This window comes from Histomonas meleagridis (genome assembly GCF_020186115.1).
Source record: "Histomonas meleagridis strain 2922-C6/04-10x chromosome Unknown contig_118, whole genome shotgun sequence".
NCBI classification, from domain to species: domain Eukaryota; phylum Parabasalia; order Tritrichomonadida; family Dientamoebidae; genus Histomonas; species Histomonas meleagridis.
This window is the reverse complement of record NW_027150758.1, coordinates 168117-193808: the sequence shown is the minus strand read 5'-3', so window position 1 is coordinate 193808 and position 25692 is coordinate 168117. Positions and strand designations below refer to the sequence as shown.

The 25692-nt window shown below is 32.0% G+C and overlaps 11 protein-coding genes across 11 annotated transcripts; 5 read left to right on the top strand and 6 right to left on the bottom strand.

Annotated features, from left to right (window-relative positions):
* Positions 1–982: 982 nt before the first annotated feature.
* GO595_000892 (protein FAM91A1) lies at positions 983–2953 on the top strand (the record flags this gene model as incomplete). Its single annotated transcript, XM_067922556.1, has 1 exon — positions 983–2953. One exon carries the CDS (start codon positions 983–985, stop codon positions 2951–2953), a length of 1971 nt encoding a protein of 656 aa, XP_067778835.1.
* Positions 2954–3100: 147 nt separating this feature from the next.
* GO595_000891 (putative 60S ribosomal protein l10) lies at positions 3101–3736 on the top strand (the record flags this gene model as incomplete). The annotated part of the gene is made up of 1 exon (XM_067922545.1): positions 3101–3736. The coding sequence occupies one exon, from the start codon at positions 3101–3103 to the stop codon at positions 3734–3736; it is 636 nt and encodes a 211-aa protein (XP_067778834.1).
* Positions 3737–3861: 125 nt separating this feature from the next.
* GO595_000890 (TKL family protein kinase) lies at positions 3862–6270 on the bottom strand (the record flags this gene model as incomplete). The annotated part of the gene is made up of 1 exon (XM_067922534.1): positions 3862–6270. One exon carries the CDS (start codon positions 6268–6270, stop codon positions 3862–3864), a length of 2409 nt encoding a protein of 802 aa, XP_067778833.1.
* Positions 6271–7936: 1666 nt separating this feature from the next.
* On the top strand, positions 7937–8383 carry GO595_000889 (EF hand family protein; the record flags this gene model as incomplete). Its single annotated transcript, XM_067922523.1, has 1 exon — positions 7937–8383. The coding sequence occupies one exon, from the start codon at positions 7937–7939 to the stop codon at positions 8381–8383; it is 447 nt and encodes a 148-aa protein (XP_067778832.1).
* Positions 8384–8610: 227 nt separating this feature from the next.
* Positions 8611–12318, bottom strand: GO595_000888 (leucine-rich repeat domain-containing protein; the record flags this gene model as incomplete). The annotated part of the gene is made up of 1 exon (XM_067922512.1): positions 8611–12318. One exon carries the CDS (start codon positions 12316–12318, stop codon positions 8611–8613), a length of 3708 nt encoding a protein of 1235 aa, XP_067778831.1.
* Positions 12319–13562: 1244 nt separating this feature from the next.
* GO595_000887 (AAA family ATPase) lies at positions 13563–15839 on the top strand (the record flags this gene model as incomplete). The annotated part of the gene is made up of 1 exon (XM_067922500.1): positions 13563–15839. One exon carries the CDS (start codon positions 13563–13565, stop codon positions 15837–15839), a length of 2277 nt encoding a protein of 758 aa, XP_067778830.1.
* Positions 15840–19118: 3279 nt separating this feature from the next.
* Positions 19119–20405, bottom strand: GO595_000886 (nuclear pore complex protein Nup98-Nup96; the record flags this gene model as incomplete). Its single annotated transcript, XM_067922489.1, has 1 exon — positions 19119–20405. The coding sequence occupies one exon, from the start codon at positions 20403–20405 to the stop codon at positions 19119–19121; it is 1287 nt and encodes a 428-aa protein (XP_067778829.1).
* A 196-nt stretch (positions 20406–20601) lies between these two features.
* On the bottom strand, positions 20602–21516 carry GO595_000885 (Myb-like DNA-binding domain containing protein; the record flags this gene model as incomplete). The annotated part of the gene is made up of 1 exon (XM_067922478.1): positions 20602–21516. The coding sequence occupies one exon, from the start codon at positions 21514–21516 to the stop codon at positions 20602–20604; it is 915 nt and encodes a 304-aa protein (XP_067778828.1).
* Positions 21517–22396: 880 nt separating this feature from the next.
* GO595_000884 (Myb-like DNA-binding domain containing protein) lies at positions 22397–22963 on the bottom strand (the record flags this gene model as incomplete). The annotated part of the gene is made up of 1 exon (XM_067922467.1): positions 22397–22963. The coding sequence occupies one exon, from the start codon at positions 22961–22963 to the stop codon at positions 22397–22399; it is 567 nt and encodes a 188-aa protein (XP_067778827.1).
* Positions 22964–24634: 1671 nt separating this feature from the next.
* Positions 24635–24949, top strand: GO595_000883 (60S ribosomal protein L44; the record flags this gene model as incomplete). The annotated part of the gene is made up of 1 exon (XM_067922456.1): positions 24635–24949. One exon carries the CDS (start codon positions 24635–24637, stop codon positions 24947–24949), a length of 315 nt encoding a protein of 104 aa, XP_067778826.1.
* Positions 24950–24982: 33 nt separating this feature from the next.
* Positions 24983–25645, bottom strand: GO595_000882 (Bromodomain containing protein; the record flags this gene model as incomplete). Its single annotated transcript, XM_067922445.1, has 1 exon — positions 24983–25645. One exon carries the CDS (start codon positions 25643–25645, stop codon positions 24983–24985), a length of 663 nt encoding a protein of 220 aa, XP_067778825.1.
* Positions 25646–25692: the final 47 nt, after the last annotated feature.

The window sequence follows — 25692 nt, the reverse complement described above, 5'->3', positions numbered from 1 at the left end:
TAAAAAGACTGAAAATCGTGAAATGTTGGGAGAAATTTTAATGAACATTCGAAGTAAATTTACCCAAACTGGACATATCTCGGAATTGGATAAAAGGGTAAAAAGACTTGCTTGATAATTTTCATCTTCATTAATTTGCTTGAAATGATTAAAAAAATTAAGATTTACTTCTATTTCTTGTGGTTCCGATTTATATATTTCTGTACGAGCTGACTCATTAACAACATATAAATTATATATAAAAGTTAATGTTTGTTCTTGGTTTATAAAAATTGATAAATTTTGAAGGGTTTCTTGTATTAAAGTTAAATCATACATTGTTAATTGAGCAAGAAAATGGAAAATTACGCCATATGCTTGTGATGAAAAAAATCCAGTTCGAAGTCTTTCAATCGTTAATTGAAAAAAAACACGTATTGCATCTTTTGGTACAAACTGGAGTTTTGGTTGAATTCGCATCATAAAAAAAGAAATTAAACTCACGCTTTGAGAATTTGTAAGTGTTGTAACAAAAATATTATAAAAATTTGGATCTTCAACAACACTTTGCAAAATTGCTTCGCAACACTTTCTTTGTTCCTCGGATGTGCTTGTTACAAATGATTTTATAACATCTTCGAGGTTAGGGTTCATCTGTGGCTACAGCAACGAAGCCGTTTATAAATGCCAGCCAACATCTCAAAATCTTCAACTAAAATCTACATTAAAGTAGGATCAAAACATCATTTTTCTCATTAATGCTGTACAATTAAATTATGCTATACAAATTGATTTATTTGATATTAGAAAAGATACATATCATTTCAAAAATTGATATAAAAATTAAAAAAAATTCTTTCTGAATACGCTAAGATATAATCCTAGTATGTATGACAAAATAAATGTTCATATTAAGCTATTGAACATCTGAATGATTAAAAAGTTTGGTTCTTTTTGATTTTTTGCTTTTGTTTACGGTGACACTTTTCGGTTTCCATTTTGAATGATACAGGAAGAAGACACATCCAAATTCCTTGATGAGGCAACACCTTGGGAGAAACTCACGCCTAGCGCACAAGCATACTTCGGTACTCCTGCACAGTACCAACAACGTATTCTTAATTTCTTTTTTGACCATCAAAAGCCTTATGGGAATTCTCTTCCTTTCATCCAGAAACAACAATACTACCAAAGGCTTATCGACTATGGAATCAACAATTTCCTTGTTTTCCCTTACCATTTGACTGCTGAATTAAGGGAAAATAATCCAATAGTTCCATTTAATTATTACTGCGAAATGCTTCTTAAAGTAATGGCTAGTGATAGATCTTATCAAAGCATCCCTAACTTCTCAGCTGCAGATGCTCTTCGTGTTACTGGTGTTGGTCGAAATCAATTTATTGATGCAATGAACAAATCAAGAACAAATAGCTGGTCCTCTTTTATCAAATCCAAAGACAAGGTTTTACGATCTTTACTCCCACAAGCACCAATGGAGGTTCCGCTTCAAAAATGGTGGATACTTATCACAATCCCAGCAAGTGACTCCAAACTCAACAAATTACCATCCTCACAGCGCCTTACATATGAGCGAATCGCATCACAGCCAAATGGTGCTGAAATAAGCTCATTCAATGAACAAGATATTCGTGGATTAATTAATGAAGGACTTATTTATATTAATATTCCACTCACACAACAGGACACAGTTAAGCTCTTACCATTAGATAACTTTGTTATGAATCGTGTATGTGGTGATTATCTTGAAGGTCTTTGTTACAAGTCATTCATCTCAATTGATGAGCGAACAACAATTGAACAACTCTCTAAGATGCTTGCTGTTGAAGTTCATGAAATCCGTAAGGTGTTATCTCTATTTATTAGACTTGGATTAGCTGAAAGAGTATCTATTGACGAACAAGCTGATGGAGGTTCTAATGAGCCAACGGCCAAACGTTTAGCTGCAATTTATGATTGTAATCTTCCTGCTGCATTAATGCTTGGAAATCTTGGGCAAACTGTTAAATCTTTTTCTGTCACCTTATTCGAAGTCGGCAAGATGCTTGATGCATCAGTCTCCGAATTTATCGAAGCATTGCAGCAAATCGACCCACCCGCTGACGAATCAATGGTTTCATGCCATGAAAAGTGTCAAGTTATAGCTCGAATTGGACTTTTCTTAAAATCACAACCAATAGCTGCTGGTGGGCTTGATTTATTACGTCTTGAGAACTTACTTGACCTTGATGAAGATTCACGTGCTAAAATGTTCGAAAGAAATTATACTGCCGCGATTGCACTTGCTCCTTTGATGTTGACTCAATCGTCCCTTTCAATTCCAGGGTTAGTTCACTTTGGACCCCCATCACCACTTTTTCACTCGCCTTGGGCACTCCTTTATCTTCACTCCGTTGTAAAACAGGGACCCCCCGTTTTTGTATGGCCCCAAGGTGAAATAGTGACTTCTCTTCCAGAACCATTTTTCGAGTATGATACAGTAAGGCTTTATAGATGGGGAGCAGAAGCTGTGGTTGTACCAACGACAACACTTTTAATTTCATTAAATGATGCACTTCCATCATCCCCAGTATTAGTACAATGTTATGAAAAGGAAGGAGAAACAATGAAAGATGTTGGATTCCCACTTGAAGAACAGATGGATGAAGAATTACAAAAGGCTTTCGCATTGGATACAATGTTCGGATTTATGAAATTGGTTACTACTAAAGATGGTAAAAACATCCCAATTGATATCCTTTATGGAATTCCGACAACATCATTACAATTATGTGATCAAGTAATCAAGCAGATCGAAGCAAGGAATATGCTTGGAGAAGAAAACATTCAAAAGTTACAAGAAGAAACTAAGCGTATAACTGGAGCAATGGAAGAATTCGTTAAGACATGGAGTTGTGGTATCGGACATCCAGTTCGTTCAATTGTTGCAGTTGATGGAAATCTCCAATGGATTTGAAAATAAAATTTTTTTCAGTAATTTTTTTTAATCAAAGACTATCCAAAGATAAATTTAGGCGTTTGGTGCCACCCCAAAAAAAGCGACCACTTCGTTGTAAACATGAGAATTTTTACGGTTTGAAGGTTTGGCTTTCCCTTTTTCTAAATGGGTCGTCGTCCAGCTCGTTGCTATCGCTACTTTAAGAGTGCTCCATATCCAAAGTCACGTTTCTGCCGTGGTGTTCCAGATCCACGTCTTCAACGTTATGAAACAGGTACAAAACAAGCCACAGCCCACGTTTTCCCATATTGTGTTCGTCTTATCTATCTTGAACACAGACAAAACATTTCTGCTGAAGCGCTTGAAGCCGCTCGTGTTAGCTCCAACCGTTACATGATGAAGACAATGGGCAAAGCATATCACATCCGTATCAATCTTCACCCATTCCATGTTCTCCGTATCAACAAGATGCTTTCCACCGCAGGTGCAGATAGACTTCAAACCGGTATGCGTCATGCCTTCGGTAAGCCAAATGGTATGGTTTCCCGTGTTAACCATCCACAATGCATTATGTCAGTTCGTGCACCAAAGGATGGCCTTAAGAATGCCATTGAAGCCTTCCGTCGTGCCTCCTTCAAATTCCCAGGCAAGTCAAAGGTCGTTGTCTCATCCAAAGTTGGTTTCACCCCATACACGCTTCAACAATACAAGGACTATCTTGCTTCCGGCAAAATCGTTGAGTGTGGTAATCACATGCGCCGCGTATACCGCCGCGGTCCAATTCCAAAGAAGACGAACTAAATCACTAAACGTTCCGCACAACTTTTTCAGTATTTTACAAAAAATATTAAGATTACAATAATTTACAACTGTTTAGTTGAAAAAGTTCATATTTGGGAGCGCCCCAAACACGTTAAAGTTTCTGTTTATTGTATAATTTTTCTTAATATATTAATATAAGGTAAATATTGTTGAATTCCAGCTAAATCTTCGATGTATTTAGCGCAATTTGTGTTTCTAAGTATTGATTGCGTTTGAGGATATTGACTTAATGAACATAAAGTAGATAATACACTTAAAGTATAACAATTATTCGTCTTCAAGAACTCAACAAAATATTCGACTAAACCTAAAAATTCGGAAATTAAACCAATTCGTGATAATGTGTCTATCATGAAGAAGCACGTTGACAATGATTCCTTATCATTTAACTTCATAACTGTTTGCTGATAATTAGTGAAGAATCCATTTTGTTCATATTTGTGTAAGTCCATTGGCGTTGACACAAGTTTCACTATGATTGAAGATGCGACTTCGATCATTTTGATGTCATTACTATGCATTAGTTGTGATAAGAACATTGGGATCTCATTGAACGATGATATTATTGGACGTAACTCTGAGAACACTAATAACACAAGTAATAAATTGACGACTTGTTTCACACTCATTTTACCATTTAAGATCCATTGTCCGCCATTAGCTAATAATGAATCGCCGCTTTTAGTTCGATCACATTGACATAGTATTGTGTAATAAGCATTTTGATTGCTTGGTAATAACGCTAATAAATATGACATAATCTCTTTGGTTAAATGAATTGACTTTTGTTTTATTAGGAATGATAATGTTATTGTTGTCGTTTCTGGATTTTGTAAATGCTTTAAGATAATATTAGGATCAATATTATATTTCGGTGAATAAAACATTATCATTAATGAATATACATTTATAATTACTTGTGATGACGTAGAATTAGCAATATAATTATTAAAAATGGGTATGATGTATTCAAAACGAGCATTGTTAAATTGGGAATAATTAGACATCAAGTAATATAACATTTGTAAATATAAAACCGGCGACGTATTGAAAAAGTTCGTTGATGCTTTAATTAAATGGTCGCTTGCAATCCATCCATTGGATAAGCGATCGAACATTTGAACAATTGGATATAAGATACGTAACGTTTTGTCGGCATATTCATGGTTAATAAATGGTGATATGTACCGAACAAATGGTTTGTCAATTAACGTTGGTCGTTGGGTAACTACAAATAATGCAATCTCAAAGGTATATTTGACTGATTTTTCAGAATTAATGGGCAAATGATGTAAAAGATCATTCTCGATAAATAAGTTAAAGTAATTTGCATTAGATCGAATTAATTGATTAAGATTTTCAACGACAATCTCAGAAATGTTCTTGGGTGTAGTAGGTGAAAAACATCGTACTAACATATGGAAGAACTTTGGAGCATTTTCAGGTGTTAAGTTTTGCATACATAATGTGAAATTTTTCTGATAGTTAGGAATAGAGAAATTAAGAATATCATCGAAACGTGGTACTTCCAGGACATTACTGACCGATTTGATCATTGGAGGTGGTCTTTTTGTTGATAATACGGTATTATTTCTTTTACGATTTGCTTGTGCAGAGATTACTTGTGCTTTGTTGTACTTCAGAGGAGGTTCTCTTGCGCCTCTGATCTCAGAACGGATGATTTGGTCATCCTTAATTTCATTGATAACATAATCAATTGCAGCTGGTTCAGTTCCGGGAAACATAACCTTCTTTGAAGCAATGGCATTATATGCTTGTTCAAAAGTAGGTCGATTGTTTGGGTCTTGATTCCAAAGTGCATTGATAAATTGTTTGAGTTCTTTTGGTGTTTTATCTGGGAAAGCAGGTCTTTCTTGGTTTTGTGATACTGCAATAGCTATTTGGATTCCATCCTTTCCTTGGAATGGAGCTGTTTCTGTTAACATTTCCCACATCATAATTCCAAATGCATAGACATCGACTTTGTTTGTGTAGTCTGTGGATACGAAAGACTCGGGAGCCATCCAGTGAGGAGTTCCGACGTTCTTTGTCATTAAATTAGATTCTGATGTTAATCTTGATGTACCAAAATCACAGATTCTAGGGAATAATTTCTTATCTAAAAGTATGTTGAGGGACTTAAGATCTCTATGGATGATGCCCATTGCGTGAAGAGAAGCCATACCTTTACATATGCCAAGTGCAATAATTGTTTTTTGTGTAGGAGTTAATGATGGAGCGCCCTTTCGATGACGAAGAGCACCAAAGAGTGAGCCATTTGGTATATATTCTGTAACAATAAGAAGTGGAATTGTTGGCTTCCATCCATAAAATGGAACCAAAAACAAGTTATCACATTTAGCAAGAACTCCTACTTCTCGACAGAAATCTATTAAGTCCTTACTTTCAATGTCCTGTGTAAAAAGTTTTTTAACAGCACAAATTTTTCCTGTGGGAATATGTCTTGCTTTAAAAACTTGTCCATAGGCTCCTTGACCAATCATTTGCATCATTTCAAAGTCTTCCAACTCTACCTGGTAAGACTTAAGTTCCGGGCTGACGTGGCTGAGGAGGTTTGTCATTTGATTATTTGTTATTTATAGAATATTTTTGACGGTTATTCGGGAGCGTTTATTATTGACTCAAAAAGTCAATATAATCAGTGAAAACAAAACATTTACATCAAGTGAAAACTTTAGAGTGAAGCAAGAGGATGTATTAATATTTACGAGAAAATAATTTACATTGAGATTGAATCGATTAAGTTTTCGATGTTCATATATTTATATTGATACAAATTGGATTTATCTTGGCGTTTAATTGAATTTATTGTTTCAGATGTCGAATGTTCAACAATTCAATAATTAAATCAAAAGTAATCGTTTTTTCGTTGAATCATTCAATCAGATCTGTCAATTTTCTGTATTTACTTCACATGACCATTTCACTGTACAATAAAAAAATGCATTTCTTGACTTTGTGTATTTTAATTTATGTGTTTACAGTGTGATAGCTTATCAATATAAATTTCAAATTTTATTTAACATTTCTGCCAAGGAAGCTATAAAAACATCAATTTATCTTAATAAATAAAAATATGAAACGAGAAAATCGATAAGAAGTAGAGAGGGGGGAAAATTAAATAAATATATATATATATGGATGTATTGTGAAATATATATAAGGATAAAGATTAAAAATATAAAATCAACAAAAAATATTGAGTAATAATGTTGACTTATTAAAGTTAAAACATGAACAAAAATCATCAAAAACATATAAAACAAAACCACTTGTACAATAAAAGAGTGATAAAAATATATGTATGGATAATAAAAAATGATAAAAAATAAGAAAAATGATCCAAACACATGTTGAAGGAGAATAATGAAATAATAAAAAATAAAAAACAAAAATAGATACACACCTAAGTATTTCATATAAAGCCAATTGCAAATCATGACAATGAAATTTAATTGTGCATGCACAGAAATTTTAGTGAAAAAGAATTTTTTTTCAATGTTCATTATATTGTTCTTTCCTTGGGTCTGGAGTCCAGACTCTGGACCCATAAAGAAGCCGTTTATTTTTGGTCAATCAAATGAGTCATCACCATCCAAAATTAGAAATTGTGGAATCTGAAGAAAAACCTAAAGAACAGGAAGAACCAGAGGAAGCACAAAATAACGAAGAAGAAAAAAAGCCAAAACAAAAGAAAAAGAAGAGGAATTTGCGTCTTGGAAATTCTAAAGAAGATCTTCAATATGCAGATTCTATTGAGAAACTTCTTCAACTAAGCAGAGAAGCATTTGATAAGACACAACAAAAACGAGTTGTTTCAAGAATTAGAGATGAAGAAAGAAGTATTAAACAGAAAGAACGCGAGAAGAACAAAGCTAATAAAAAGCTAGCAAGACAAGAGCAAAAGGAAGAAAGGAAGAACAAGATAAAAGAAATGGCGGCAAAAACCGTCAATGAAAAAAAGCAAAGAATTCAAAAAGAACAAAAAGCAAAAAAATAAATAGATCAAAATGTAATGGTTCACTTTCTATGTAATACCTTTATGAAAGTCAGTAAAATATTAAATATTACAAATTTAGTACGTTTTACTTAAATTACGACCGTTTATTTAACGTTCTACTTCAAAAATACGTTTAATTTTAAGCCGTCAATTAATTGATGAGCGAAGAGAGATTGTTTTCCCCTGAAGTTCGTGAAAATTTTAAAAATGCTTTTGACGCTTTTGATGATGATCGTGATGACCTTGTCAGTACTGATGAATTAGGAAAATTACTTCGTGCCGTAGGATTTAATCCACTTCCAGAAGAAGTTGAAGATATGATTGAAGACATAAATGCTCCAACCTTTGATTATAACTCATTTATGTATATTGTTTCAAGACACGCACGTGAAGCTGATCCTGAACAAGAATTAATCGATTCATTTCGTGTATTTGATAAAGATGGCTCAGGAAAACTCAAGACAGAAACCATACGTAAAATTTTACGAAGCCTCAAGCAACCATTCACAGAAGATCAAATTAACGAATTACTTGGTCAAGCAACGATTGACAAGAATGACTGTATCAAATATGATGACTTTGCCAGGCTTATGCTTGATTTTTGATCAAAATAAACAAACCCATTTATAATCAAATTAATTTCGAAATTAATTTTTAATTAAGAAACAACTATAATCAACAATTTAATTGCCATCAAAGCATTCATTTTATACTAAAAACATTTAAAAGAAATAATATTATACTTAACGGTCGTCGCATCAAATTCATAGAATACTCAAATTTTAGTTATGTCTTAAAATATTATTATTTTTTTGATTCAACCATGGAATCTTTAATGGTAAAGTGAGTTTTCATCGATCCATTCAATCTTGACGTATTTATCAAGTTTGAATCTTGTATTATCATCCTTATACATCACTGGTATTTGTGCTGATATTAACTTATCCATTTCAGCGAATGCTTCCTCACCAATATCCACAGCACTAATTGGCACGAAAAGCTCCTTGAATCTTGTATGGAAGAAAGCTCTTTTTCCAATACTTTTAATTCCAGAAGGTAAATTCGCTCTAGCCAAACTTGTACATTCTTCGAAAACTGAACTTCCTATTGATTCTAAAGTTGAAGGTATATTAATACGAGTTAAACTTGTACATTCTTGGAAAGTTGAATCATTAATTCTCTTCAATTTATTCGGGAGACTAACGGCTTCTAATTTAATACAACCAGCGAATACATATTTACCAATTTCTTCGACAGTATTTGGAATATCTATTTCTTTTAATGCTGTACAATTTGAAAACGCGAAATCACAAATTCGTTTACAAGATTTCGGTATTTGAACTCTTTGGAAATCAGTACGTTCTACGAATTGCATTTCTTTGATTTCGACTGTACCAGGTACTATTACAAGAGTTGCATAACAATTCATTGGGAACTTCAAGAAACCTGTGTCAGGTATTGAAGAAGGGAAATATACTTCTTTCATAGCCAAACATTTATGGAATGCATAATCAAGTTCACATACAGTTGATGGTATGATAAGTTTTGGAAGACTTTTACATAATGAAAACGCGTCTTTTAATATTTGTTTAATACCTTCTGCTATTTGTACATCGACGAGTTTAACGCAATTATAAAATGTCTCAACATTAATAGCTGTTAATTTCTCGGGTATGTTAATCTTTTGAAGATTAATACAATTCTTAAATGCTTGTTGACCGATGTAATTAACAGATGAAGGAATATGCATTTCTGTAATACTTTTACAAGATTCGAATGCTTTCATACCAATTCGTTCAATACCTTCGAATAATTCGATTGATTTTAATGCTACACAACCTTCAAATGCACTTTCATCTATAACTTTAATTAATGGTGATAATTTAATTGATTGTAAACTAATACAACTTTTGAATATTTGACATCCAATTGATGTAATATTTGATGGTAATATAATATTTGTTAATTTCTTACAATTCTTAAATGTTTGATGACCAATTTCAAGAATTGATTCAGGGATAATAATATCCGAAAGATTTTCACAATTATCAAAGACTTTACTTTCAAGTTTAGTTAATTGATTAGATAATGTAATATTTGTTAAGTTAATACAATCAGAGAATGATGATAAACCCATAGTTATTAATGTATTTGGTAAGACAATTGTATTTAATTTAATACAACCTAAGAATGAACATTCACCAATAGATTTAAGTCCATTTGGTAATTCAATATTAGTTAACTCAATACATTTCTCAAATGAATGATCACCTATAGATTCTATTGAAGTAGGCATATTAAATATTGATAATTTAATACATTCGAAAAATGCTAAATTACCGATAAATGTAATACAATTCGGAAGTTGAACTTCATTTAATGAAATACAATTAGCAAATGTATAATCTTCAATTCGTTTGATATTTGGAGGAATAATTACTTTAATTAATGATTTACATTCATGAAATACATCACTACCAATAATTTCGACGCTTTCAGGTATAACAATTTCTTGTAAGTTTTCACATCCTGAAAATGTATATGCACTTAATTCCTTTAATTCATTAGGTAATATAATATTTGTAAATCCATTACATTCTGCAAATGCTGCAATACCAATTCTCTTTATCGTATTAGGTAATATAATATTATCCATTATAGTACAGCCTTGGAAAGCAAATTCACAAATTTCAGTAATATTTGGTAATTTAATTGCTTTAAGTTTCGAACACATTGAAAATGAATATTTCCCAATACGTATTATATTATCAGGTAAATTAACTTCTGCTAAACTTATACAATTCTCAAATAAATGATCATCAATTTCAGTAACTTTTTCAGGCACATTAAAACTTAAAAGATTTGTACATTGAGCAAATGCAAATTTTTCAATTTTCTCTATTGATGAAGTTAATTGGATTTCCTTTAAATGATTACATCCATAAAATGCACATTGTTTAATTTCAGTTACACTTTCAGGTAATATAACTTTCACTATATCGACTCTATCTTGGAATTGATTTTCTTCAATAACTTTTGTACCATTAATTACAATTAAATTAACTACAGTATTTTGATGAAATACGTCATCACCCATTTCAACAACAGAAGAAGGAATATCAATTGACTTAAGTGCAATACAATCTTTAAATGCTTTATGTCCAATTAATTTAACACTTTCGGGAATATTAATCGATTCTAACATTACGCAACCTTCGAAAGCAGAATCACAAATCATTGTAATTGTTGATGGTAATTCGATAACTTTAATTGACGTACATTTCTTAAATGCCAAATATCCAATAGTAGTAACAGTATTTGGAATTACTACTTTTTGTAGTTTAGAATATCCTATAAATGCTCGTAGCCCAATAGTTTTAACATTCTCTGGTACACGAGCATAAGTAATTAAATCTTTACCATTTACAAATCGTTCTTCAAGTTCATCACCTTCTGCTATAATAATTTGTTCAACTAAACATGTTTCATCGAATGCTGTTTCCCCAATAGAAACAACACTCGTCGGTAATATTAAGTTACCTAATGATGGACAATTACTAAATGCTCCTTTACCAATGTTCGTTGTCGAGTTTGGAATATTAATACTCGACAACTTCAAACATCCCTTAAAAGCATAATCGCCAAACTTAACTACTGCCTCTGGGATCTTCATCTCGACGATATTCTCACAACCAGAAAATGCCAAATTACCAATCGATGTAAGTGATTCGGGAAGTTGTACACTCTGTAAGTTAACGCAGCCTTCGAATGCACTGTTAAGGATTTGTTTAACCATCGATGGGATTTCGATGGTAGTGATCGACTTACATCCATAACAAAGACGTGGACTGATCTTATCGAGACGCGTCGGAAATGTGATCCCTTCGAGACTTTCGCAGCGTGCAAATGCCCCGTCACTAAGCGTTGAACATGTCAATGGGATTTTGATTGATTTGACATTGACACATCCCGCAAATGCTTCGCGACATATCTGACTGATGTTTAGCGGAAGTTCGATTTTGTATAATTCCTTGCGGTCTTTGAATTGATTTGCTTGGATTGATTTGATCTCATCTGGAAAGACAAGATCGAACTCAATGCCTTCGGGAAATGCGTTCGCGCCGATCTTTGTGACCGTTGATGGGATTTTGACCTTCTTAAGACTGGTGCAACCGAAGAATGCATTCTCCGCTATCTCGGTTACGCCGATTGGTATATCGACAGAATGTAATTTGGTGCACATGTAGAACGCGTTTGGGCCAATGTATTGTAGAGTTGGCTCCATGCTTTTGGAGACGATAAATGCCTCCAAATTTGTGCAGCCGGAAAATGCATTCGCATTGACTTTGATAACTGTCTGCGGAATCTTCGCATGCGTTATTTCGAGATTATCACGGAACTGTCCTTCGCTAACTAATTTCGCGCCATATGGAACGATATTCGAAATTGTCTTGACTTCTTCCTTCGGCAGGTCTGGTTGTTGTGGTGCGTCCGTTGTCTCTGTCTCTGCTTTCGGTTGGGTTTCTTCTTGTTCGGACATTTGCAAAAAATCAATAAATGTTTTCAATGGTTTACAAAAAGAACGATTATCGGCAATTTAACACCATTCATTGAATGTAACTAAAAAACATTTTTTGGATGTTAAAACATTTTATATTTACATTTAATGATATCACTGCCGACGCCCTTTTGCTGACAAATGTTTTTATATGTAAAAGTTGAAATGTACGAAAACAAATTTCAAATTAAATTTACGTAAATATTTGTTGAGTTTGCAACGTTATAAAACAGAAATTAATTGTTTAATTGTTTGATGTTATTAAGAATCATTAAGAATAACATTAAAATATGAATTGTTTATGATGTTATTTTTGATGAACCAGAAAAACGATCAGAATCTAAAGAAAAAGTCGTGTGGACTTTGGCAAATGTCAATAACAGAAAAATGTATTCAAAAGTTGAGCATTCAAAATCTTTAACCGATGGCATTTACATTGGTTTTGACCGATAACCGTTGACCACTTTGTCCATTATGTCCGAGCTAACAGAAACCTCAGTAAACAGGAAATACTCAAAATCTACATACACAACAGACCCAGAGGTTATTGGTAGGAGCTTGGAAAGACCTTCAAGACCCTCAATTGTGGGGCAAATGAGCAGATCAACATTCGCTCCAAGACAGTTCTGTCGTACTTTCATTGTCCATGAAAAATCGGTCGAAACAACAATTGTGAGCTCTATGGGAGCTCAACGGGAAATTTTCGCATAGATGTTTGTCATTTTAGTAAATTTTTCTATATGATACTTTCATTTTGTATACATAATGTATTAGCATGCAATGGTGTGTATTTTTAAGGGGATTAATTATTGAGGAAAAAAATGTTTGTCAAATTTATCTTTTTTGGTCAAAAATAATGCGAATTAGCTTCTGTCCGTACAATACCAAGATCATCTTGAGCTTGTCAATAGCTTTGTTGTTGATAGATCTTTATTCAATAGCATTTCATCTGATGATTAAATTTTTTATGTATGCGTGTAATTTGTTCTATTTTGAATTGCTGGTATCCTGCGTGTCGTTTAGTAAATCAAAATTGCTTTGTAAGTCTGAAACTAATGAACAATATCCTGAAATGAATTTCTAAACGTCAAATGAAAAGTGTCAATTGTATTTAACGGCCGATGACTGAATATTATTTATCGTTTTCACCAAAGACATGTGATGTGATAATATTGGGAATTAACGGTCTACAATTAATCTCATAAAAATCAATTTGACGATTCTTTATGAGCGATTTTTCTCAATTTCTATCACAAATTAAGCAACTCGAAGATAATGTTGTAATTCCAATAAATGTCAATGCTACAAAACATACAGGAATTGGAGGATTTTCAGATCAAGCAAGTATAATAGAAGCTTTTGATAGTTCATCATTTTTTATTGGTGGTACATTAGGACAATTCCGACCAACTAAGTCTGATCTTGGTGTTTTTTTAGAAACAATCACACCAAAGGAAGGATCATCAATTCCAATGGATACTAAGCCAATTAAATTATCTCTTAATACGGGAATATCGATATCATTCTATAAGCATCAAAAGCCAGATATTTCTTTTGATTTTCCATCAAATGAATCATTAAAACAAATCACAATTTCACCGGATTCAAAACCATCTTTATCAGATACGATTGCAACAGCAAAATCAAACACATTAATTGTACTCAAACCAGGTAATTATAAAGGACCATTTACTATTTCTAAAAATATATCCATCAAATCAGATGGAAATGCATTTTTCAAATCTGACACAGAAAGTTTCGTTATTGATGGCGGTGCCATTCAAATTGACGGAATACAAATTAACGGAGGAACATTTGTCGTTAATTCAGGAAATGTTCAAATCCGTAATTCTAAGTTTTCATCAACTCTTTCTGTACAAAACAAAGGCGTTGTTAGTTGCATCAATACCACATTTACCAATAACTCTAAAAATTGTATTAATGTTACAGATGAAGCATCATTACTACTTCATCAATGTAATATTTCAGGAAGAGGCCTTTCTATAACTGATGGAATCCTTGTTGTTACAAAAAGCAAAATCGAATCAATTAATGGAACGGCATTGCAAATTGAAGGTGGAAATTGTTTTATAGAAGAAAGTTCAATTGGCGATTGTACTAAGTCTGTTATTCATTGTAGTGGTCATTCTGTTTCTACCTTCATTAAATGTGATGTTTTTGACTCTGAAAATGAAAATTTATTAACATCAACATTAGGAGCGACCGTTAATATAAAGAATGGCACTTTTTCGGGGCACTGCAAATCGACTGTATCATCTAATAATTCATCAGTACATTGTACAGGATTACAACTTAATAAGCCCGTAACTGTTGTTAACTCTGGGTTTTTATATTTATTAGATTGTTCACCATTGACTATATATGTACAATCATCAAATTTATTAATGGAAAATTGTAAAGTGATAGCATCACCACTATCTGGGCTAATATCCACTGGAGAATCCAAGATTCAAATTCAGGGTTGTACATTTTCAAATAGTTCATCTAATGGTATTGAATTATCAAAAGATACTTGTTCCTGCATATTGTCATCGCAATTTAACCAAAACAAAGGAGCTGGAGCATTGATATCATCCAAATCTGCATTTTTCCAAAATTGCACATTTGAGGCTAATACGCTTGTAGGGTGTCAAATACGTGGTCCTGAAGCGCAGCCCATGTTTATCAATTGTAATTTTACGGAGAATTTGTCTTCCGGAATTACATCATTAGATGGGTCCACCCCATTATTTAACCATTGTTTATTACGTCAAAACGAACAATATGGCGCAGTTTCATCCAATTCATCGCCCACTTTTAATAATTGTGAGTTTGGCATCAATCATGGAATTGGGTTTGACATCTCTAACTCATCCACTCCACAGCTTAACTCATGTAGCTTTGACTCTAACTCAAGTTTTGCCATCCATTTAACTGGCTCAAACACGAAATCGCAATTTACGAAATGCACATTTTCGAAACATATTTCAAGTTCGTCACTGATTTTAGACGACAAATCGATTGGTGTTTTCATTGACTGTACATTTTTCCAAAGTGGTCAATGTCATGCTGAAATACGTAACGAAGCTAAAGGTCAATTTAATCGATGTACAATATCTGAATCCAATGGCGGAATCGGAATATTTGCGCATGATAAAGGCGTAACAGAAATCGATAATTGTCGGATACATAACGAAAATAAAACAGCAGTCTTCGCAGGGGAGAAAAGCGAAGTTATCATTGTCAAGTCCGAAATTTTCGACTGCGGAATTTGCGGAGTGTTCACTGACATCAACTCGAAAAGTGTAATACAAAGTAACGTAATTCGTAACAACGGAGGAACGGGAATACATGTCGAAGGGGGAGAAACGAAAATAGATGACAACCAAATAGAACATCATAGCGAGTTCGGAGTGTATGCAACGAGCGTGGCAAGAATTCTGTCGAATGAGAATAATAAATTTAGCGAAAATGTAAAAGGAGATACGCAAATAGGTGAATAAATCATGTTTAGGTGATTGTGGTTGTGGTTTATTATTAATGATCTTTGGAATTGGAATTTGGATGTGTTTTAGTATTTGCTTATAAAATATGAATTTAGATGATTTTGATATTTCATTTGTACATATTTAAATATATTTATTACATGGCAATTAAAATGATATATATTTGCATTTAAAATTTAATTGATGATGTTTTATTAAGTATCTTGAAAATTAGCATTTTGAATTAGAATATGCTTTAATCTTTTTTCTAGGAACACTATAGATATTTCTATTGTGTAAAGTGTATATCGTAAAACATTTTTTTTTTTTTTTTATAAAATAAGAAAATTGTTTCATTCATAGCTTACCCATGCTTTTTAATGAAAATATTCACTAAAATCATATTCTCTAATAATTACCAGGTATTCATTTAATATTAAAAAATTTAGTAAATCTTAAATTTTTAATTTTTTGTTAATACATTAAATGATAACTGTAATCATTTTTATTTAGTGATTTATCATAAGTTTTTGTTTAAATATTTGTTTTAATGTTTAATTTTAAATGTTTTGGATTTTACATATGTAACAAATTAAACAAAAAAATTTAAAAATATTTACATATTACATTTTATTATTCTTTCATATTAAATTTAAAGTACTCGTAAGATACATCAGCATTTGGAGGTTCTGTGGAGTTCTCAACACCTTGGATAGGCTTAAACGAAATCAAAGAAGAATCATAATTTTCTTTGGCTGTTTGGAATTCGGATATCACAGCCAGCACATTAAAGTGGTCATTTCTTCTTGCAAGCATTTCCGGGCTTCTTCTTGCAGAATCGACAACTTTAATCTCAGCCTTATTTTGTAGAAGTAATTTACAAATTTCTGCTTGTCCATTTTCAGCTGCTTTATGAAGTGGAGATTGTTTTTGATTATCTTGAGCATTTACATCAGCGCCATTTTCGATTAAAACTTTTGCAACTTCTAATAAGCCACGAGAAGAAGCAGTATGAAGTGGCGTTTGAAATATATATAAAAATACACCTTCATCATTTATAACTTTAACTCTAGCACCTGCTTTTATTAATGTTTCGACAGATTCTTTATCACTTGCAAAGAAAAGTGGAGTTTGAATAAAATATAATAAACATGAAAAAATTTATATCAACATGAATTCCACATTTTTCGACAGATGCTCTTGAGTTGATTAGAAAATGTACCATTTCTTTTTGCCCAGATATTAAAGCAACAATTAATGGGGTCTCAAGCATTCGTGTTTGAATATTAATCGATGCGCCAGCATCAAGAAGTAATTTAGCACCTTCTTTAAACCCAAATTCACAGCAATAATGAAGTGGCGTTCGAATTTATACAAAAAAACATTAAAAAATAATTAAGAAATATCAAAAAAGAAAAGAAAACCCAAAATATTTTAATGAAATATCTTGCTTGTTAACATCAGCCTTAAATAAAATTAAAGTTCGAACAATATCAGCATTTGATTTCATTGCAGCAAAATGTAAGGGACTTCGAATTATTCTAAATCAACTGATTGTAAAAGAAAATTAACTCGAATAATTTTTAAAAAACTTTAAAAGATAAAAGCAAACGTCACAAATGTTTGGATTTGCTCCTTTTTGAAGTAAGTATTGAACAATTTGTAATTGCGAAAAAGCAGCTGCAATAATTAACAATGTTGGCTTCCTTGTACATGCGCCATTGAGTGCATAACTGCTGTTATCATATAAAAATACACATCACGAAGCTGGAAATTAAAAAATAAAAATACAATTGTATCAATTCGAAAATTTGGTTCTAGCAAAGATTTTAATAAGTTTAAGTTGCCCTTTTCAATTGACTCAAATAATTGCTGGTCAAGATCCTGTGGATTACCAGCCATTTTTGAAGTTTGGTAAAAACGATTATTATAAATAGAAAAAATTGAATAAATATTCGTTCACTATTAAAATTATATGGAGAAATTTACCAATTAAAGTAATTATCAATTTAGCAAAATATTATAAATGATTTATTAACTTGGGATTTGTTTACAAAGATGTACGTACAACACCATGGTGTTGATTTATACTTGATGGTTTCTCCTCTGTGAATTTTCCAAAAGGATTTTTTTTGAACAATGAGATATAAATTTCATGAACTTGCTGATTTATTGATTACAAAATTTTTGTTTTCATCCAGATGTTCTTCCAATAATGAAAGAATTTCATAATTGCCTTTTTTATAAAAAACATCCCAAATTATCATTTAATTTTTTGATTTTATTTTCATAATGATATTGATATTGATATCAATTTATTGAAATTAAATTGCTGCTTTATATGCATTTTGAAAAGATAAATGATTTTGTTCACATAAATGAATAATTTCTTCATTTCCACTTGCAACTGCATATTTACTTGTGTTATCTACTTTTGCTCCATTCATAAGTAAATATTTAAAACATTTAACTGGAAAAAAAATGCTGCATAATTAATAAGTGAAATGGGGCATTTGTTAATAAATAAACATCTTTCATAAAGTGATGGTATAATTATCATTAAAATTTGTTTGTGATGATATTTCTTATGGTTTTTCTATTTCATCATTTCGAATTATTTTTGATATTTCATTTGGATTAACTCATTCTTTAATTTATTCTTTATGAAGCTCCCAATCATTCTTTGAAAGTTTTTCATAATTATCTAAAAACACAATCTCAAATTCATTAAAATGATATGTTTTGCTTTCTATTTCTGTTTTATAGTGTACAAAAATATTTTTATTTGATACTTTTTGTGATCTCTTTATCATTTAAATTTATGTAAAATTATTCTTGTGAATTCATTTTTTGGGGAACCAATTAAAAAATGGAAGAACAAAACTTGATAATGAGGATGTATCAAGTGATTCCGATATGCTAAAAACAATGAATTTTATATCAATCTAAGTATATAATATAGAATTTGTTTTGATAACATAACAATAGTAGAAAATCAAACCCACTACACAAAATCCTCTAAATTTAAGGATGGAGAGTACTTTATTTGCAATTCAGTAGAAAGAGCCCGAGACACTCTGCTGCAACTACCTTATTTTTCCTTAAATGACAACCATTTACTTATCCTTAATTAAAATATGATAGAAACTATAAAAGCGAACAATATTTTTTTATAATAATTTTCGTTATGCATTTTGAGACTTTCAAAAATTGAAAAGAAAAATTTATGTATTCATCTCAAACTTAATTTAAGAAGTTTTATTTATTTATATTTCAAAATAAGCTATAATTTGGAATTTAGGGGAACTCAAACGGACCTCTGTTAAAGCAGCTAACCGCAAATTGGAGCACCCCGCTTGGGTGATAGGAAATGAACCTGATGTTTTTAGACAAGCAGTATTCCTTCAGCTGACTTTGGTACCCATTTACAATGTTTAAGTCATCTGTCTTATATCTTTTCCCACTTCTTTTGTCCTTTGGGAAAACCTTATATAAGGTTATAATTGCATCTGTATTTAATCCCGTTCCAACTTCTGGAATATCTCTCTTTCTTCTATACACATCAACAAACCTTTCATTGATGACGACATCTTTCCTGAAGTCGAATCCAGAAATGTCAATAGTATTTTGAAAATCAATTGCTCCAAATTCTTGTCTTTCGATTCTAAAATGGGCAACCTTTTTCGTATCTCCAATTTCTTTGAGTGAAGGCACTGTCGTTAGATATTTATTTTCTAGTTCTTGAGGTGCATCTAATCTGAATTGATCCAAACAAGATGGAGCTGGTTCTGCAAGGCTGTACATCTTTGATGGGACAACAAGAGGAACCACAGACTGCTTGATGTGAGTTGATGTTCTTGGTTGAAATAATTTTGAATAATTCTTATGTCGAACAATTTGTTGCTCAGAGGTACCAGAGTATCCATGCTGCCTGCTTTCTATTGTTATTTTTGGAATTGGTTGGAAATAAGGAGCTGCTGATTCAACCTTATATGCAATTTCAGTTGGATACGTTGCTTTCTGCCAATTGATTTTAAGGCCTTCGCCATGATCTTGAACTGCACCAAACCCAAAGGTCTTATTATTATTATTAGTATTATCTGTGCCGGTAGTTTTTGAAAATAGTGACAACGGCTGAGCTGCAGGTGCGGCTTCTTTTGGTTTTTCAGGTTGCGGTGGAAGTTTTTCAATTTTGTTTTTCTTAACATAGTCATAAACTCTGAGTTCCAATGGGGTGTAATTTTTGAATTTAGGATCTGCCATAATTGTTGTACACTTATATGTTCCTCCTGGAAGTGCTTGTGGAGTGTACTTTATACCATCTGTTGATATATTTTGATCTGTTGTTGTAGAAGCAGAAGTTGTGCTTGGAGTTGATGTAATTGAGGCAGGTGTGGTTGTAGAAGGCGTAGTCGTAGAAGATGCAGCTGAAGAAGATGCAGCATTATTTCCAATTCCGGAGAAAAGACCTTGACCGGTCAAAGAAGAGCCTGAAAATAAAGAACCTGTTGTTGGTATTAATGAACCTTTACTTGAACTTGATGCACTTTGTAGTCCATTAAAAAGAGGAGATTGAAAACTCATTTACAGCAGATCCTTTGTTCGACTAGTTAAACGGACCCCAAAAGTGACACAAACCTTTGTTTCGATAAATGCCAAATAACAAACAATATATTATCATCTTTTCCAAATCAATTTATTCCCAAAAACTAATACGACGTTTGAGCTTTATTAATACAATTAACTAAATCTAAATAGTCCATGATAATTAATAGTTTATTCATTGATGAACAAAGAGATTCATAAGCTCTACTCTATTCTCTGATAACGAAGGAGGTGAATTCTTTGGCTTCGTTGGTGACATAAGCAAATTCCTTGATGGCTTATCACCTATCCATGGACTAAAAGGCGATTGCTTGGAACAAGGAGAGAACAACGAGAAAGGAGAACCCGCAGTAAACATAGGAGATATGGATCCCATTGGAGTTCCTTGAAATGGAGTCATTGAAAATGGAGTTGCGTTTCCGTTCATCCAACTTGGCTTATATTCTGTGTTAGAATCTTCAAATGGTTTGGGGATATAATCTTTTTCTGTCTCATTTTCTTTTTCATTTGAATCAACAGCTGTTGGAGTAGCAACGGGTTCTTCCTGTAACTCTGACGGTGACTTCTTAGATAGAACAGAATACCATCTGTTCTTTATCATGTTATCAGTTCTTGATGGCATAAATTGAGATATCTTAGACCAATGATTCCCAAATTGTTCATGAAGCTTATAAAGAATTCTATCTTCTTCAAGTGTCCATGCACTTCTACTTATGTTTGGGTTCAAATGATTCATCCATCTTTCTCGGCATTGCTTACCAATTCTTCCTGGAAGTAATGAAGCAAGCTTAGTCCATGACTTACATCCATTTTCTGTGACAAATTTAATGATTACTTCATCTTCTTGTCGAGTCCAAGAACCTTTCATAAGTGTTGGATCAAGGACTTTAGTCCATCTTTCAAAAATTTGCTGTGATGTTTTACCTGGGAAATGTGCTTCAGCTAACTTCCAGTTTACATTTTTTTGTGATGTAACAATTTGGTGAAGAAGAGCATCTTCTTCAGGTTTCCATTTTTGATATTTGTTTTGAGCGCTGTTTCGCGTACGTTTTCGTGTTGGTGCTATTGGTTTCTCTGGGGAACAGTCCATTTTTTATTGTACGTTTAAAATTATTTTGACCTGAAAAAGTTTAATGATTCAGAAAGAAAAAGTGGAAAATTTTGGCATCAAAATCACCAAGAAATATAAATCATCGTGCTTAAACAATAAAATTCTACATTTTTGGGTCCTTTATATTGTATAAATGTCGATCATTTCGAAAAATATAATTACAATAAAAAATGCTTCAAATCAAAAAATAAAGAAAATTATATTTTTAAGCTCATTTGATAATTCCCATTCGTACTCATTTGTCTTTAGAAATATACAGTGGTGTTTTTATAATAAAATTCGAAGAAAGACTCAGATTGTATTTTAATTTTGATATTTGATTTTTGTGAATTTCATTTTTTTGTTTGTAATAAATAATACACGTAACATTTATTGATGATAAGGGCTGCATTTTTTCGAGAATTTTCGAAATATTTCCAACAAAAAAAACTCGAGAAAATTATGCATAATAGATGAAGGATTGTGAACAATTACAGTCGATGATAATTTACAATCAATATTCACAAACATTAACTAAGTTTCATTTTTTAAATACTATCAATTTTAATGTCTCTGAAAAATAAATCTATAACAACAGATGTTAATTTAACAAACAGTAGGATTAAGTCCAATAAGGTTGAAATCGAAAGATATTAATCATTGATAGAGACAATCATCTTTGAAGCGACAGATTGAGATGCTATCAAAACTCGGTGCGGTTATCACATTTACAAAGTCAAATTTTCAATGTGATGGCATTTTTGATTCAAAAAGTGATCACTTCACTCATTCAAATATTGAAATTGTTCAGAATTTTTTGATTGATTTACAGCACCGAAAATTTGACCTAAAAAAAACATATTGGAAACAAATAATTTATCTACCAAAAATAATCGAAATAAGGTGCAAAATCACAGCCTAAAGCAGATGAACCCGAAAAGTCTTCAAAACTTTTTTCTTCTTCTACATGTTGCATGAAATAATTTGAGAAATCATCATAATCTTGTTGTTGATTTTGCTTATCAACCACAGGCGTAATGTTTTGTGGTACTTGTTTCACAGTTTTCCGTTTTCGTTCTTTTTTATTTTCCATCATTTTTTTCATTTTTTTAGCTTCTCTTCGACGATGAACGTGCCATCTGCTTTTAACATTTATGTCAGTTCTTTTTGGGAAAAATTTTGCAATAAGTTTCCATTTTGGTCCGAATTGTCGATATTTTTCGTCAAGCAAATTATCTTCTTCCTCAGTCCAAGGGGCATTTGATACTTCTGGTGAAAGGTAATATCTCCACCTTTCACGGCATTGACGGGTATTCCTTCCTGGCATTAATTCTGAGATAAGATACCAATTATTTTCACCATGGTTTGCTACAAGTTCTTTGAGTTTCTCGTCTTCCTCTGGAGTAAACTTTGTCTTTGGATGTGGTTTGCGCGTCTGATATGTCATGAGATTAGTGAGGTGTTATGAGGTTTTAGAAGCTAAGTTTTCAATTCATTGATTTTTCAATGCATAAAAGTAGATATGACACTTCGAGATTTAAATGGCCTCTTTCTTTGGGTAGTTAAATTCAAATTTTGTGTTGTTGTTGCGGTTTTCACGTGTTTACAATGAGCCAAACATAGAAAAACAGTTATGACGGTTATGATGTTAAGTACGAGGTCCCAGTGGTATTGTGATGAATATCATCAATAGAAATGTTATACATTTGTTTATATTCTATATGACTAATTTTATGTCGATATTACGATTTTGAATTAAGTATCAATCGCTTTATCATCACATAGTTTAAAGAAGAGCATCTCGTTTGCATTTTTTCGTTCATTAATGAATATTATATATATATCTCAAAAAATGTTTATCAAATAAACTTACACGTTAAATTCTGAATAAATTAAGGATTTTTAGATTCTACTTCTAAAAATTGGTATGATGTAATGATCCAAATACAACCAAAAAAACATATAAATCGAATGAGCAAAATAAATTTGATGTGGTTGATGGATTTTTAAGTAATCATATGCACTGACATCTATTATCAATCAACCTTTATTTTACAACTCAACTACGGAAATGAGCAATTTATCATGTTTAAAATTAAAAAATGAATAAAAATCAAAAAGATGATATTCAACTTATTTACTCAATTAATTTTTTCATGATGCGAATATTTGATTGAATTATAAGTTTATTTAATGAAAGGTATACATATAATTTTTGGCAATGTCAGAATGACCATTTATTAATGCATGGTGAACATCAGTCATAAATCATTTAAATAAATACTGAAAATTAATTTGATGCCTTGAATTATTAAAATAAATATTAAATATAATTAAAAAACATCTTTAGCTTCAATAGCTTTTCACTCAAGAAGAGATTGACCCGCTGTGTATCCATTCATAGCAGCAATCATAAGAACTGTTAAATAATTTTATTAAATTCCCAAAAATAAATTAAAATTTGAGATATTATTTTGAACATCAATAATATCATTTAAATATTTTTGGTATTGATTTTATAATTTCCAAGAAAATATCAAAACACCAAAAAAGAAATTTTTATAAAAAAATACCTTTAGCATTTGTACCAATACTTTTCGTTTAGAAGTGATTTGACTTTATCTAAATCACGTTTTTTAACAGCTTTAATTAAAGCCGACTCAAATGTAAATTCGAAACATCAAGCAATTGAAACAATTACTTCAGTGTCATCAATATCATAAATATCATCAGTGAACAAAAAACTGGATGAAGCAGGCTTTTCAAATAATTGGGTTAATTTTTTTCAAATTTTGAAAATTATCGGAGATTGACCTCAATATCCCCAAACTATAAGTTCTCAAGAAATTGTTCAGACCACCTTTTTTACTTGATGTTCTAAAGAACAAAACTCTATACAAACAGTGAACACTTTGGTACTAAGAAAATTAAAATGAATAATTATATTAAATAATGATAATGTCGGATTTTCAGACCGATGTTTAATGAAAAATACTTTTCAATAATCTATTTAAAATTATGTATTTAACAAATTGCTGTTATTCAATTGTTTATATAAAAGTTAACATTCTGCTTTCTTGAAATCGGTTATTTACGGTTTGGTCGTCCCTTTCCGCAAATGGTGCATTATCCAAAGACAAAGAAATTCTTCTGCAAGTTCTGCAAGAAGCATACCACTGTTAAGGTTACCCAAGCTAGCCGTGGTGAAGAACGTAAGGTTGCCTTAGGTCGTCGTAGGTATGATCGTAAGCAAGAAGGTTTCGTGGGTCGTGTTAAGCCATTCCTCCGTCGTAGCAAGAAGACATCAAAGAAGATCAGCCTCCGTTTCACATGCCAACAATGCAAGAAATCATCCATGTATTGCCTCGGTCGTCTCAGGAAATTCGAATGGATGGTCGACAAGAAGAAGAAGCACGCTGAACCAACATGGTAATTTCGTTTTGATAAAAGGCATTTTTGGTTTATTTTATTGTGCTTTTACATACAAAGAAAGAGCATTCAATGATAACGGGGATAGCTTATCGGCATCAATTGTCATCGATTCCCCTTCGATCTTCAACGAAGGTTGTGTTTCTTTGAGAATGCAAAGAACATCAAAATGTATATTATCATCCCCAATTTGTGAATTCAATTTTTCTACCAATTCCGCAATTGTCTGACTGGATGGTGGTGGCATTGTATCCGCTTTCTTCACAATAGATAAAACAAGTGGATCTACGCCTTGAGGAACGGGACCATTTGAAATATTTTCTGATAACTTGCGCATTGTTTTTCCAACTAAATCATACCACTCTTGAGGTGTTTCACATTCCATACCGATTGCTTCTGATTGGAATTGCTTAAGACCATATTTGGCTATGGCGTACCAAATTGTTGATGGATCATGGTATTTAAGAGCATTTTCATAAACAAGTAATACATCTTGATACCATTCCCTTGCAGATCCGTACTCGTTTGCTTTAATTTTATTTAAAATTGTGCTTAAATCCATTTTTTTTTCAATGATATCATCATAACCAGTCAGCCCTTCTTTCACAGGATTAACAGGATGCATAAAATATGAATTTATTGGCTTTTCCATTAGTTTTTCTGTGATTTCCCTGCATCTTCTCATAACACTCGTTGACATCGGATTAAACGGCCGTTAAATTATCAGCGAACGTTTACTTATCTAAC